The sequence below is a fragment of the Pseudophryne corroboree genome, chromosome 9 (genome assembly GCF_028390025.1).
Source record: "Pseudophryne corroboree isolate aPseCor3 chromosome 9, aPseCor3.hap2, whole genome shotgun sequence".
Taxonomy (NCBI): domain Eukaryota; kingdom Metazoa; phylum Chordata; class Amphibia; order Anura; family Myobatrachidae; genus Pseudophryne; species Pseudophryne corroboree.
Window position 1 is genome coordinate 423,878,957 of NC_086452.1, and position 14,886 is coordinate 423,893,842.

Sequence of the window (14,886 nt, forward strand, 5' to 3'; positions counted from 1 at the left end):
CCACCGTTTTGCTTTTAGGGCATGCTAACATTCTGTCAGGGCATATGTACTTACACAGCATATGAAGTGCCATACGTCTTCCCCACTGATAGAGGGGATCCAGTCATGATCCCAGCGGTCGGGATCCTGGCTGTCAAAATACCGACGCTGGAATCCCCACACTGATCGGAATGCCGGCGCTGGCAACCCAACACCCGGGATCCCCATCGATACACTGCTGGGTCGAGGTAATCCGCAGCGCGGGGGAGGTTAGATTTAGGCTGCAGGGAGAAGGTTAGGCTGCGGGACCGGGGAGGTTAGGGTTAGCCTGCACGACTGGGGAGGTTAGGATTAGGCTGCGGGGAGAAGGTTAGGATTAGGCTGCGAGGAGAGGGTTAATCTGTGGGACTGGGGAGGTTAGGGTTAGGCTGTGGGACGAGGAGGTTAGGGTTAGGCTGTGGGATGGGGAGGTTAGGGTTAGGCTGTGGGACCGGGGAGGTTAGGGTTAGGCTGTGGGACAGGGAGGTTAGGGTTAGGATGTGGGACCGGGGAGGTTAGGATTAGGCTGCGGGGAGAGGGTTAGGTTTAGGCTGCGGGGAGAGGGTTAAGATGTGGGATTGGGGTGGTTAGGGTTAGGCTGCGGGATGGGGAGGTTAGGGTTAGGCTGCGGGGAGAGGGTTGGGGTTAGGCTGTGGGACCGGGGAGGATAGGCTTAGGCTGCTGGGGTTAGATCCAGGATACATCTAAGGGTAAAGGTTAGGATGCAGGGAGGGGGAAGGTTAGGTTTGGGCTGAGGGTAGGTGGGGATATGTTTAGGCAGCACCCAAAGGGATAGGGTTATGCTGCGGTGCTGGTGGGGGGGGGCAGTTAAGTTTAGGTTTCGGAGAGGGAGGGTTAGGGTTAGGGGACCACTGGGGGAGGGTAAGTATATCGGGACTCTGATCATTGGGGTGCCGCGGTTGGTATTCTGACCGCCAGCATCCTGTATGCCAAGATATCAATCCCATCCCCTGATAGAGGGTATAGGCGGTAGCAGAACTCCTGATGTTCACCCATCTCCTCTGGGCCCCATAACCGTGGCCCCCACTGCAGCTTTCATGGTGAGATATAACCCTGCTTAATATTGGCTCTTCTGATCCAAAGACCGCCCTAAATTCACAACTGGTGCCAATGGCTACATCGATGCAACCATGAGGTAAATGAACACTAGTTTACAGAGTAATATGTGTGAAAGCACGCCAGCGTGACACATGGTATATTCGTCACTGGACCGTACATTTGACAGAACACGCATAGATACAGGCTAGCAGCTTCTGTATGTTTTATAGAACTTACTCCAAAAGGACAGAGCGGGTCTTGTCGGCAGGCGTCAGCCACGTGTCGGTTGTTGTGCAGGTAGTATGGCAGGTGATTGGCTGGGAGATTGATCCTTCGATAATCACAGGACAGTGGGGAGCCATGGCCGACAGCAGACACAGACTTATTTAGAATGGCAATGAGGAAAATGTGTGGCAGTAATCCATAGACTGGATGCACCATGGCAAAGTCCACGCTCTGAGGAAGAAAAATAATGTAAATGAATCCTCAATACTGGAACAGTATATGAAAAAGTAACCATTTGTGTGCAGACATTTACTAAGGCTTGTGGTGCACATTATAATAAACGCGTTCCCATGTAATCTATTGATGATGTCCTTATATTCTGTAGCAATAAATAAAATCCTGCTCACAGCTATTAACTCAGAAGCCTATTACTGTAAGATCATTGCAAATCATAAACATTGCCCATATTGGGGGTCATTCCGAGTTGATCGCTCGCTGACGTTTTTCGCAGTGCAGTGAACAGGTTACTACTGCGCATGCGTATGCAGCGCAATGCGCAGGCGCGTCGTACGGGTACAAGGCGGATCATTGCTGGCCGATGGATTTAACGAAGAATCCATTCGCACAGCCGATCGCAAGGAGACTGACAGGAAGAGGGCGTTTATGGGTGTCAACTGACCGTTTTCTGGGAGTGTTTGGAAAAACGCAGGCGTGTCCAAGCGTCTGCAGGGCGGGTGTCTGACGTCAATTCCGGGACCAAAAAGATTGAAGTGATCGCAGCGGCTGAGTAAGTCCAGACCTACTCAGAAACTGCAAAAAACTTTTTCGTACCACTCGGCTGCACATGCGATCGCACACTTGCAAAGCGAAAATACACTCCCCCGTGGGCGGCAACTATGCGTTTGCACGGCTGCTAAAAGTAGCTAGCAAGCGATCAACTCGGAATGACCCCCATTGTGTAATATCCATGTAAGAAAATGTGATAGCTGCCTGAAATAATTTACAAGAGGACACCAACCGAGGCCATTCAACAAAAGCACTATATATAGTATAGTTCAGGCTATTAAAGATCTAGATTTCTGCACAGTGATTACCATGACAACCACAGTCATATATTATAGTGAGCAGAGAGACTTTGGAAAAGCTACAGATAATATTTGCAACGATTTTAAAATAGTTAAAACCTGTCGATAAATTGGTCCCAGTGTTGGCTGATTAATACCCCTTTAATACCCTTTTCAGACAGAAAAGTGTGAAAGTCCCGGGTCGATTTGCCGGGACCTGCCTGACTCCCCCCCCTTTCACACAGACATGCAAATTACCAGGTCGAGAATTTAGACCCGGTAATTTGCAGATCAACACGTGTATTTTGTCTGTGTGAAAGGGTCAACCCGTGTCATAATTCCCGTGTCTCCGACCCTGGTAAATTCCAGGGTCAAAGTCCCGAGAATTACAACACGGGTTGACCCTTTCACACAGAAAAAGGACCCGTGTGTTTAATGAAATTACCGGGTGGAACTGCTTCACCCGGTAATTTCATGTTCTGTCTGAAAGGTGTATCAGACAGAAACTGGAATTACTGGGTGAAGCAGTTCCACCCGGTAATTTCATGAAACACATGGGTTCTTTTTCTGTGTGAAAGGATCAACCCATGTTGAAATTCCCGGGACTTCGACCCTGGAATCTACCCGTGTTGATCCTTTCACACAGACAAAATACCTGTGTTGATCTACAAATTACCGGGTCGAAATTCTCGACCCGGTAATTTGCATGTCTGTGTGAAAGGGGGGGGGGGAAGTCGTCAGGCAGGTCCCGGCAAAACGACCCGGAACTTTTCTGTCTGAAAGTGGTATTACACATAACTGACAAAAGGGCCCATATAGCGATGAGTTTAAGCTATATAAAACTCATTGCGAATGTTACTGATAGCGCTGTTATAATGCTCAGTAGCTAACAGCGCTATTTTCTTTACTTAGACACATTAGAAAATAGAGTTTATTCACAAACTAATTCTTTATTATAATTACCACTCATTGGGCGGGATGTACTAAGCACCGCATCCTCAATCCGCAACGCGGTGCAACCTGCCACTTACTGTGGACATACTAATCGCATGTGTACTTTTATATGTGACTAGTATCACAAAGGACAGCTCTCCCGATAAGATCTGCCCCTTGCGATGTCGGGCTTCCTGGTTTAGGCCCCGGGAATCCCTCTGCACATGTGCAGAGTGTCTCAGCGGCTGCGGGAGGTGCTGGGAGGGATCCAATTGGATTCTTCTCAGGGAAATCACGGAAAGAAGTCCACAGGCTTTTACTGGGGAACGCCCACTGGCGTATCTATTATGGGTGCAGTGTGTGCGATGCATATGGGCACCCAGGGTCCAGGGGGCCCACACTGTACCTATTTTATTAATACATACTCTCCAGAGTCCTGCGTCGGCAGCAGCAGCGGGACCACTGGGAAAATGGTGTGGTATACATTCTCCTGGTGTTTTGCACATGCGCAGTAGGAAAATCACTGGGAAAATGGCCGCCACATCGTTTCCCCGAAGACCTGTACATGCGCACTAGACTCTAGGAAAGCGCTACGGCCTCCTAGTGACCCTACTGCCCAGAGTCTATTGCTCTGCCAGCTAGAGAGGAGGTGACACGTGTCTCCTCCTCTCTTGATGCCCTCTCGTAATGCCACCCAAAGATGGCGTTACCCACTGGATCCAAGCTCCCGAATTCATCGCATTCTGGATCGGAAAATACGAAATGTGGTAAAAACCCATAAAACAGGATCTTCTGTATTTTTTACTACATTTTACATTTGACATGTGACATACAGATGCTGTATATACACTGATGTGAGCTGTGACATACAGATGCTGTATATACACTGATGTGAGATGTGACATACAGATGCTGTCTATACACTGATGTGAGATGTGACATACAGATGCTGTATATACATTGATGTGAGCTGTAACATACAGATGCTGTATATACACTGATGTGAGCTGTGACATACAGATGCTGTATATACACTGATGTGAGATGTGACATACAGATGCTGTATATACACTGATGTGAGATGTGACATACAGATGCTGTCTATACACTGATGTGAGATGTGACATACAGATGCTGTCTATACACTGATGTGAGATGTGACATACAGATGCTGTCTATACACTGATGTGACATACAGATGCTGTATATATACTGATGTGACATACAGATGCTGTATATACACTGATGTGAGATGTGACATACAGATGCTGTATAAACACTGATGTGAGATGTGACATACAGATGCTGTATATACACTGATGTGAGATGATGGATAGTATATAGGTGCTGTATATAGTTATATACTGATGTGAGATGATGGATAGTATAGATGCTGTATATACACTCATGTGGTATGATGGATAGTAGAGTTGCTGTATATACACTAATGTGAAGCATACAGATGCTGTATATAGCCACACAATGATGTGAGATGATGGATAGTAGAGATACTGTATATACACTTATGTGAGGCATACAGATACTGTATATACACTGATGTGAGATGATGAATAGTATATAGATGCTGTGATGTGAGATGATAGAGATGCTGTATATACACTTATGTGAGGCATACAGATGCTGTATATACATTGATGTGAGATGATGGATAATAGAGATGCTTTAGAGTGGCAAGATGTGGCAAGCTCATAGAGACTTATCCAAAGTAACTTACAGCTGTAATTGCAGCAAAAGGTGGCTCTACAAAGTACTGACTTTAGGGGGGTGAATAGTTATACACGCTGAAGTTTTCTGTCATTTTGCCCTATTTGTTGTTTGCTTCACAATTAAAAAAAGCACATCTTCAAAGTTGTAGGCATGTTCTGTGAATGAAATGATGTAAACCTTCAAACAATCCAGGTTGTGCGGCAACAAAACATGAAAAATGCAAAGGGGGGGGGGGGGGGGTGTATACTTTAGCAAGGCACTGTATATAGGTATACACTGATGTGAGAGGATGGATAGTAGAGACAATGTATATACACTCATGTGAGGCATACAGATGCTGTATATACACTTATGTGAGATGATGAATAGTATATAGATGCTGTATAGTTATATACTGATGTGAGATGATGGATAGTAGAGTTGCTGTACAGGTTGAGTATCCCATATCCAAATATTCCGAAATACGGAATATTACGAAATACAGACTTTTTTGAGTGAGAGTGAGATAGTGAAACCTTTGTTTTCTGATGGCTCAATGTACACAAACTTTGTTTAATACACAAAGTTATTAAAAATATTGTATTAAATGACCTTCAGGCTGTGTGTATAAGGTGTATGTGAAACATAAATGCATTCTGTGCTTAGATTTAGGTCCCATCCCCATGATATCTCATTATGGTATGCAATTATTCCAAAATACGGAAAAATACGATATCCAAAATACCTCTGGTCCCAAGCATTTTGGATAAGAGATACTCAACCTGTATATAGTTACACACTGATGTGAGCTGATGACTGGTAGAGATGCTGTATATAAAATTATGTGAGGCATACAGGTGCTGTATATACACTGATGTGAGATGATGGATAGTGCAGTAGCTGTATATAGTTATACACTGATGTGAGATGGCTGGTAGAGATGCTGGATATACCCTCATGTGAGGCATACAGATGCTGTATATACACTGATGTGAGATGAAGGATAGTAGAGTTGCCATATATAGTGATACACTTATGTAAGATGACTGGTAGAGATGCTGTATATATACTTATGTGAGTCATACAGATGCTGTATATACACTGATGTGAGATGATTGACAGAGCTGCTGTATATAGTTATACACTGATGTGATATGATGGCTGGTAGAGATGCTGTATATACACTGATGTGAGATGATGGATAATAGATTTGCTTTATATAGTTACACACTGATGTGAGATGATGACTGGTAGAGATGCTGCATATACAATCATATGAGGCATACAGATGCTGTATATACACTGATGTGAGATGATGGATAGTAAAGTTGCCATATATAGTTATACAGTAATGCAAGATGACTGGTAGAGATGCTGTATATATACTTATGTGAGGCATACAGATGCTGTATATACACTGTGAGATGATGGATAGTAGAGATGCTGTATACAGTTATACAATGATGTGAGATGATGGCTGGTAGAGATGCTGTATATAAACTTATGTGAGGCATACAGATGCTATATATACACTGATTTGAGATGATGGACAGTAGAGATGCTGTATATAGTTATACACTGATATGATATGACTGGTAGAGATGCTGTACATACACTTATGTGGGTCACTGATGTGAGATGATGGATAGTATATATGCTGTATATAGTATACAATGATGTGAGGTGATGGATAGTAAAGATGCTGTATATAGCTACACACTGATGTGAGATGACTGGTAGAAATGCTGGCCCTCATTCCGAGTTGTTCGCTCGGTATTTTTCATCGCATCGCAATGAAAATCCGCTTAGTACGCATGCGCAATGTTCGCACTGCGACTGCGCCAAGTAACTTTGCTATGTAGAAAGTAATTTTACTCACGGCTTTTTCATCGCTCCGGCGATCGTAATGTGATTGACAGGAAATGGGTGTTACTGGGCGGAAACACGGCGTTTCAGGGGCGTGTGGCTGAAAACGCTACCGTTTCCGGAAAAAACGCAGGAGTGGCCGGAGAAACGGTGGGAGTGCCTGGGCGAACGCTGGGTGTGTTTGTGACGTCAAACAGGAACGACAAGCACTGAACTGATCGCACAGGCAGAGTAAGTCTGAAGCTACTCTGAAACTGCTAAGTAGTTAGTAATCGCAATATTGCGAATACATCGGTCGCAATTTTAAGAAGCTAAGATTCACTCCCAGTAGGCGGCGGCTTAGCGTGTGTAACTCTGCTAAATTCGCCTTGCGACCGATCAACTCGGAATGAGGGCCGCTGTACATACACTTATGTGGGGCATACAGATGCTGTATAAACACTGATGTGAGATGATGGATAGTAGAGATGCTGTATATAGTTATACAATGATGTGAGATGATCGCTGGTAGAGATGCTGTATGTAGTTATACACTGATGTGAGATGATCGCTGGTAGAGATGCTGTATGTAGTTATCGCTGGTAGAGATGCTGTACATACACTTATGTGGGGCATACAGATGCTGTATAAACACTGATGTGAGATGATGGATATTAGAGATGCTGTATACAGTTATACAATGATGTGAGATGATGGCTGGTAGAGATGCTGTATGTTGTTATACACTGATGTGAGATGACTGGTATAGATGCTGTACATACACTTATGTGGGGCATACAGATGCTGTATAAACACTGATGTGAGATGATGGATAGTAGAGATGCTGTATATAGCTACACACTGATGTGAGATGATCGCTGGTAGAGATGCTGTATGTACCCTTATGTGAGGCATATAGATGCTGTATATACACTGATGGGAGATGATAGCTGGTAGAGTTGCTATAATGCAGGAATACAGTAGGAATAACATGCAAGCCCCTTGGTACATGGCGCTAAGGGAATGAATGGGGACAATACTGCAGTGTATGAGTGTAATGAGTGCAGCCGGCTCTCCCCCTCACCTGCTGCTGCTGCTGTTCTGCCCGGGTCTGGCTCACTGTCCGGCCGCATCACCCCAGGATTCTGTTAGGTGTCGGTGAGAGACGGACAGAGGGAGGGAGGTCTCTCCGCCGGAAGCCAGGGGCGGTGATAGGGAGGTGGGGAGCTGCCGGGCTGGGAGTCCCGGGGAGGGACAGGGAGGTGCTGCCAGGCTGGGAGTCCCGGGGAGGGGACAGGGAGGCGTGAACTGCCGGGCAGCGAGTCCAGGGGTGGGGGCAGGGAGCTGCCAGGCTGGGAGTCCCGGGGAGTGTACAGGGTGGCGGGAGCTGCCAGGGTAGGTGTACTGGGGAGGGGACAGGGAGGTGCTGCCAGGCTGGGAGTCCCGGGGAGTGTACAGGGTGGCGGGAGCTGCCAGGGTAGGTGTACTGGGGAAGGGACAGGGAGGCGGGAGCTGCCAGGCTGGGTGTCCCGGGGAGGGGGACAGGGAGGCGCTGCCAGGCTGGGAGTCCAGGGGTGGGGACAGGGAGGCGGGGAGCTGCCAGGCTAGGTGTACTGGGGAAGGGACAGGGATGCGGGAGCTGCCAGGCTGGGTGTCCCGGGGAGTGTACAGGGTGGCGGGAGCTGCCAGGCTAGGTGTACTGGGGAAGGGACAGGGAGGCGGGAGCTGCCAGGCTGGGTGTCCCGGGGAAGGGACAGGGAGGCGGGAGCTGCCAGGCTGGGAGTCCCGGAGGGGTTACCAAGCCTGGAGTCCTGGGGAGGAGACAGGTAGGCGTCGGGCTACTAAGGACTGAAGTCGTAGGCCCGCACCCTGGTGGAGCTGTGCACCAGATCATGGACCAGCAGCCAGCCATTGAGAGACAGCAGCTGCATTTTGAAGTTGGCGCTGCCAGAGCCAATCGCAGTTTGTGGGCCAGCAGCTAATCTGGAGTGCAGCACGCACTTATTACAGAGCAATGATGTATGCAATTAGAACCAAAAATAGGATTTTAATTACCTACCGATAAATCCTTTTCTCGTCCGTAGAGGATGCTGGGGCTCCATTTAGTACCATGGGGTATAGACGGGTCCAGTAGGAGCCATGGGCACTTTAAGAGTTTAATAGTGTCGGCTGGCTCCTCCCTCTATGCCCCTCCTACCAGACTCAGGGCGGGATGTACTAATGTACATCGCCGCCCTGCGCCACGATGCTGATCGCATATGTGCTAACGTATGCGATCAGCATTGCGGAGGACAGCTCTTCCGATAAGAGCTGTCCTCCGCGATGCACAGCGGCAGCCTGACTTCCGGGATTCGGCCCCAGAAGTCAGTCTGCGCATGCGCGGGGTGACGGGGGCGGCCGCAGGGCATGCTGGGAGGGATCCTCCCTCACACAGCGCCGCAGAGAGAAGCCCATAGGCTTCTATGGACTATCGCCAGCTAAAGCTGGCGAACCGCCGCGCTGACCTGGCGGCCGGGGGATAGTACATCAGGAAAATGCTGTAAACGGGGTTTACCGCATTTTCCACTTAGTACATCCCGCCCTCAGGGTGGGATGTACTGTCACTGATCGCGGGTCATCGCTGGTCAACGCAATGATGCTAATCGCATATGTACTAACATGCGATTAGTATCACAGAGCGATGCCAGGGGTGTCCTGCGATCAGTGATGGTCCGCAGGACAAGGTTTGTGGCAGCTTCCGTCGCCTCCCAGCCCCGGGAGGTGACGTGCAGGGAGTCCCCGTGATCCTCCTTCTCCCCCCTGCAGCTGAAAGGAGACAAGGCAGTGCTACGGGGAAGAAGGAGGAGGGGGCCCGTGGGTAGAGAGATCGTCGTGAGCGGCGCAGGTCGGCGGCGGTGGTAAGAAGCCCATAGGCTTCTATGGGGTATCACCATCAAAAGATTGTGATACCCCCGGCGGCGTAATCCCAGCGGTGGGGCCTTAGTACATATGAAAATGCGGTAAAACCCCCGAAAACGGGGGTTTTACCGCATTTTCCCTTTAGTACATCCCGCCCACAGTCTAGAAACTGCCTGAGGAGACGGACATACTTCGGGCAGGATGTATTAACATACATCACTGTCCATCGCAGCGATGTTGATAGCATATGTACTAACATGTGATCAACATTGCAATGCGGTGATGGGGCTCCCCGCGATACCTGTAAGGTGGTGTGTGTGTGTGTGTGTGGGGGGGGGGGGTCTCCGTCACCTCCCCCGGCTCTCATTTCAGCTGCTGAGCTGCCGGGAAAAAGGCAGCAGGCTGGACCTCCAGCTGCGTTGCTAGGGGGAGGAGGAGATTACCTTCCGGGACCAGGGTTGCCTGGAGGAAGGTATGCCGAGGAGGGGGCGGCGGCCGGCGATAAGCCCATAGGCTTCTATAGGTTATCGCCATCCAGAGATGGTGATACCCTGGGCGGTGAAAAATGGGCAGTGGGGTCTTAGTACATTTGAAAATGCAGTATAACCCCCGATAATAGGGGTTTTACCGCATTTTTCCCTTAGTACATCCCACCCTTTGAGAGAAGGAAATACACAGATAGTGGTGAGATTCACACCAACTCACACATAACAAAAGGAAAGCCAAGCTAACCAACTTGAAACGATTCAGCAACGACTGAACCAACAATACTTAACCAATGTCACAACTGAGGGCTGGTGTTGGTAGCGGGAAGCCTCAGTTGTAGGGGCTGACGGGTACTTAAACTTAGGAGGTGAGATAGGACTCCTAAACATGCGCAGAGGCTGCAGCACCAATGCCCGAAGGCGTGACCACGACAACTAGAGGTATCTTTGAGGGTTTTCTTTAAATAATAAAAGTCATGAAAAAGGACAAAACAAGAACTATTAGGAGAGTCTCTGGATTCCTACTGGTTGGAAACCAGTAACTTGGGAATTAATTTAGGGTATTTAATGATGCTTGAGATCGTTGGTGAAATAGTAGAATTATGCTAGAGAGCGCAGGAACAGCACTTAGCTGTATTGTTGAATTCTGAGGTTAATGTGAATAGAGTTCCGCTGGAGAAGCTACTGATAGCCTGTCAGGTCCGGGTGTTTTTGTGAATCCGTTAACCCGGGACCAACCACAGGTGTAGGTGCTGGGGTATGAAGAAAGCAGGGAGGACATAGAAAGTTCAGTTTCATATATTTATTAAAAATAACAATTCAGTAAAGAGTTAAATGACAAGTTGTTAATCATCATATTATACTGAAGTATTGCAGGAATGGCAGAAATAATATGCAGGATAAATCTCAAAAACAAATAAAAGAAATGTTCATGGAACTGTATATAAAACAAGCTGATGAATAAATGTTGAATTGTCCAAATATAAACAAGCTTTGATGCTGAACTGCAGAATGTGTTTAACTGGGTAATGCAGACATGAAGAAATAACTGTAAGGATTTGCAATGAAGTTTTGAGAGTTAACTGAGAGGCTGTGAAGAATTATCCGTGTTATGGTAACATAGAAAATAAAAGTACTGAATTGGGTTACTTGCGGGTTCCGGAGATCACTGTGAAAACTGTAGTAGATGACAAGGTGATGAACGGGTTAAATGCAGAGTAGAACAAACGAACAGCTGAGGGTAGTGGAATCCTCCAAACTTTGTATGGTTGATGGCAGGCAGACAAGGTAACCTCATGCAAGGCTCTGGGAATCCAACTGTTTCCAGTAGGTGTGCAATTAACTGACAGCACAGCGGAGAGCCGGTGGATCTTTAGCAGTGAAGGCTGCAGACGGACCTCTGGGAACGGAGGCGATATCTGGACCACGGGAATCACACAGGAATGCACGGAGAGAGCTCAGAGCTAGAGCACAGCGTTGATACAACAAAGCACTGGCCCAGAGTAACATAATCCCAGCCTACTTAAAGGCAGCACAAGCACGGGATTGGCTTACACCTGCCCACAGGTGTTTTCACAAGTGCTCTGTATTACCTATTTGGTCTCCAACATGGCCACCTCCTATACAGCAGACACACCGCAGTGCCTTAGGCCATTTGGTCCCCGCACTCTCAGTTCCCAGAATCTGCATTACCTGTGCCACTGATCACGCCGCGTCTCCACACGGGCACACAGCACCACGAGCAACCGCACTGGCAACGGACGAACCCCAGAACCCACAGAGGTGAGAGACCGGTTCGTGACTGTACCCCCTCTTCTAAGGGTGGTCTCCGAACACCTTTGAACCTTATCAGGATAAAAACCCAGGATCTCTCCTCCGGACCGTAACCCTTCCAGTCGACCAAAAACTGAAAACGTCCATATCGGGAACGTGAGTCCACAATCTCTTTAACTTCAAATTCCTCATCCTGCAAAGAGTGAACTTTAGGAGATTTGGACTGGGTAGTACGGAATTTATTGAGAATCAAAGGTTTCAATAAAGATGTATGAAAGGCGTTAGGAATTCTCAAAGACGGTGGCAACTTGACTTTGTATGACACAGGGTTGAGTACCTTTACAATGGGAAATGGACCAATAAACTTGGGAGCAAATTTCTTAGAAGGAACTTTGAACCTGAGATTGCGCGTAGAAATCCAAATTTGGTCTCCCACCTTGTAATTCGGTACAGCTTTACGTTTTCTATCTGCAAAAGATTTATAACGAGCGGAAGTTTTGACCAACGACTTACGCACACAACTCCAGATTCTAGATAGACGTTGAAGCTCTTGATCTGCTGCTGGAACCTCTAGGGCTGGCAATGGATGGAACTCTGGCACACGAGGATGAAAGCCGAAGTTAATATAAAAGGGCGTAGATTCTGAAGACGAATGGAAGAGATTATTATGAGCAAATTCTGCCAATGGAAGATAATCAACCCAGTCATTCTGTGAGGACGATATATATATATATATATATATAGCCGGAGAAATGTTTCAAGGTCTTGGTTTACTCTCTGTTTGTCCATCTGTCTGAGGATGATATGCAGAAGAAAAATTCAACTTGACATTTAAAGATGAACAAAGCGACCTCCAAAACTTGGCCACAAACTGTGTTCCCCGATCAGAGATGATCTCTCGAGGAAGGCCATGCAACTTGAAGATTTCAGAGATGAACAATCTGGCTAGTAAAGGGGCTGATGGTAACCCAGTTAATGGAATGAAATGTGCCATTTTAGAAAATCGATCCACTATCACCCAAATGGTATTTCGCCCTTTTGATGGAGGTAGATCGGTCACGAAATCCATTGAGATATGAGTCCATGGTTGTTTGGGTATGGATAATGGATGTAATAAACCTGGTGGAGAACTTCTTGGACTCTTATGTTGGGCACATTTAGGACATGCTGCTATAAACTCTTGGACATTGGCTTTGAGACGTGGCCACCAATAAGACTGTTGAATAAATTTGAGAGTCTTTAGAACCCCAGGATGACCCATGAAGGAAGAGGAGTGAGCCCAGGTAAGCAGCCGTTTACGAAGATTTGTGGCGACAAAGGTCTTGCCAGGCGGAGGAACTGGAGAGGTTCGAGTCATTAAAAAGGACGTAGGATTCACAATGGCTTGATTCGTGGTAGCATCATTTAATTCAGAAGAAGCAAAGGACCGAGAAAGGGCATCTGCCTTTTTGTTCTGAGACCCTGGTCGACAGGTGAGCTTGAAATTGAATCGTGTGAAGAAAAGCGCCCATCTAGCTTGTCGTGGATTCAAGCACTGAGCTGACTGCAGATATAGAAGATTCTTATGATCAGTATAAACTGTAATGCGATGTTGTGCTCCTTCTAGAAGGTATCTCCACTCCTCAAATGCCAACTTGATGGCAAGTAATTCTTGCTCACTGATTGCATAATTACGTTCGGCCGGGAGGAACTTGGGAGAAATATCCGCAGGGATGGACCTTTTTATCTTCAAAGACTTGTGACAACACAGCTCCTACTGCTTCTGTAGATGCATCCACCTCTAGTAGAAAGAGACGATTCAAATCAGGCTGTCGAAGAATGGGGGCTGACACAAAGGCTTGCTTTAAATCAGAGAAGGCTTTGATTGCTTCAGAAGACCAGTTCGTAGGATTTGCTCCCTTGCGAGTTAGGGCTGTAATGGGAGCAGCTAACGTAGAATAATTCTTAATGAATCTCCTATAGAAATTAGCAAAGCCAAGAAATCGCTGAATCCCCTTGAGAGTCGTAGGAGTGGTCCAATCTCGGATAGCTTGTACCTTACCGGGATCCATACATAGCTCTGATCCAGAAATGATGTAACCAAGGAACGGTATGGAAGATACTTCAAAGGTGCACTTCTCTAACTTACAATAAAGTTGATTTTTCCTCAGACGTGTCAGTACCTCTTTAACTTGGTGACGGTGAGACTTTAGATCCTTAGAGAATATTAGGATATCATCCAGGTACACTACTAGACACTTGTAGAGAAGATCACGTAAAAGTTAATTCACATAGCTTTGAAAAACTGCAGGTGCATTACAAAGACCAAAAGGCATTACAAGGTATTCGTAATGCCCATCCCGGGTATTAAAAGCAGTCTTCCACTCGTCCCCTGCCCGGATGCGGATTAAATTGTAGGCCCCTCGGAGATCCAATTTTGTAAACACAGTAGCTCCCTTTGCCCGATCAAATAATTCTGGAATTAAGGGTAATGGGTACTTGTTTTTCACAGTGATCTCATTGAGTCCACGGTAATCTATGCATGGTCGTAACCCACCGTCCTTCTTAACGAAAAAGAATCCGGCTCCTGCAGGTGAAGAAGATGGTCTGATAAATCCTTTGGTTAGATTTTCCTGTATATAATCAGACATAGCTTGCGTCTCTGGGATGGATAGCGGATAAATTCATCCCCTAGGAGGGGTTTTGCCCGGAACCAGGACGATTGGGCGGTCCCATTCGCGATGAGGAGGTAGAGAGTCTGCTGCTTGTTTACTGAAAACATCCGCAAAGGATTGATACACCGGAGGTAGGTCGGGAAGGCTAATTGACCGGAGAGGTACAATTGAGGCTAAACAGTCCTTGGTACAAGATTTACCCCACGAAAGGACTTCCATGGTTTG

The 14,886-nt window shown here is 46.9% G+C and overlaps 1 protein-coding gene across 2 annotated transcripts in view; it reads right to left on the reverse strand.

Moving 5' to 3' along the window:
* Positions 1-8,377, reverse strand: part of EOGT (EGF domain specific O-linked N-acetylglucosamine transferase) — a 118,407-nt gene extending 110,030 nt beyond the window's left edge. Inside the window, exons 1-2 of one of the 2 annotated variants that reach the window (XR_010186982.1) lie at positions 7,936-8,377; positions 1,315-1,533 (exon numbers count right to left, since the gene is read on the reverse strand). Coding sequence is in view for 1 of the 2 variants with exons in the window: in XM_063940938.1 (XP_063797008.1) it covers positions 1,315-1,518 (204 nt within the window). In the remaining variant the exon portion in view is untranslated. The remainder of the gene's footprint in view (positions 1-1,314; positions 1,534-7,935) is intronic. The other variant, XM_063940938.1, reaches the window with a different exon arrangement.
* Between the last annotated feature and the right edge of the window lie 6,509 nt (positions 8,378-14,886).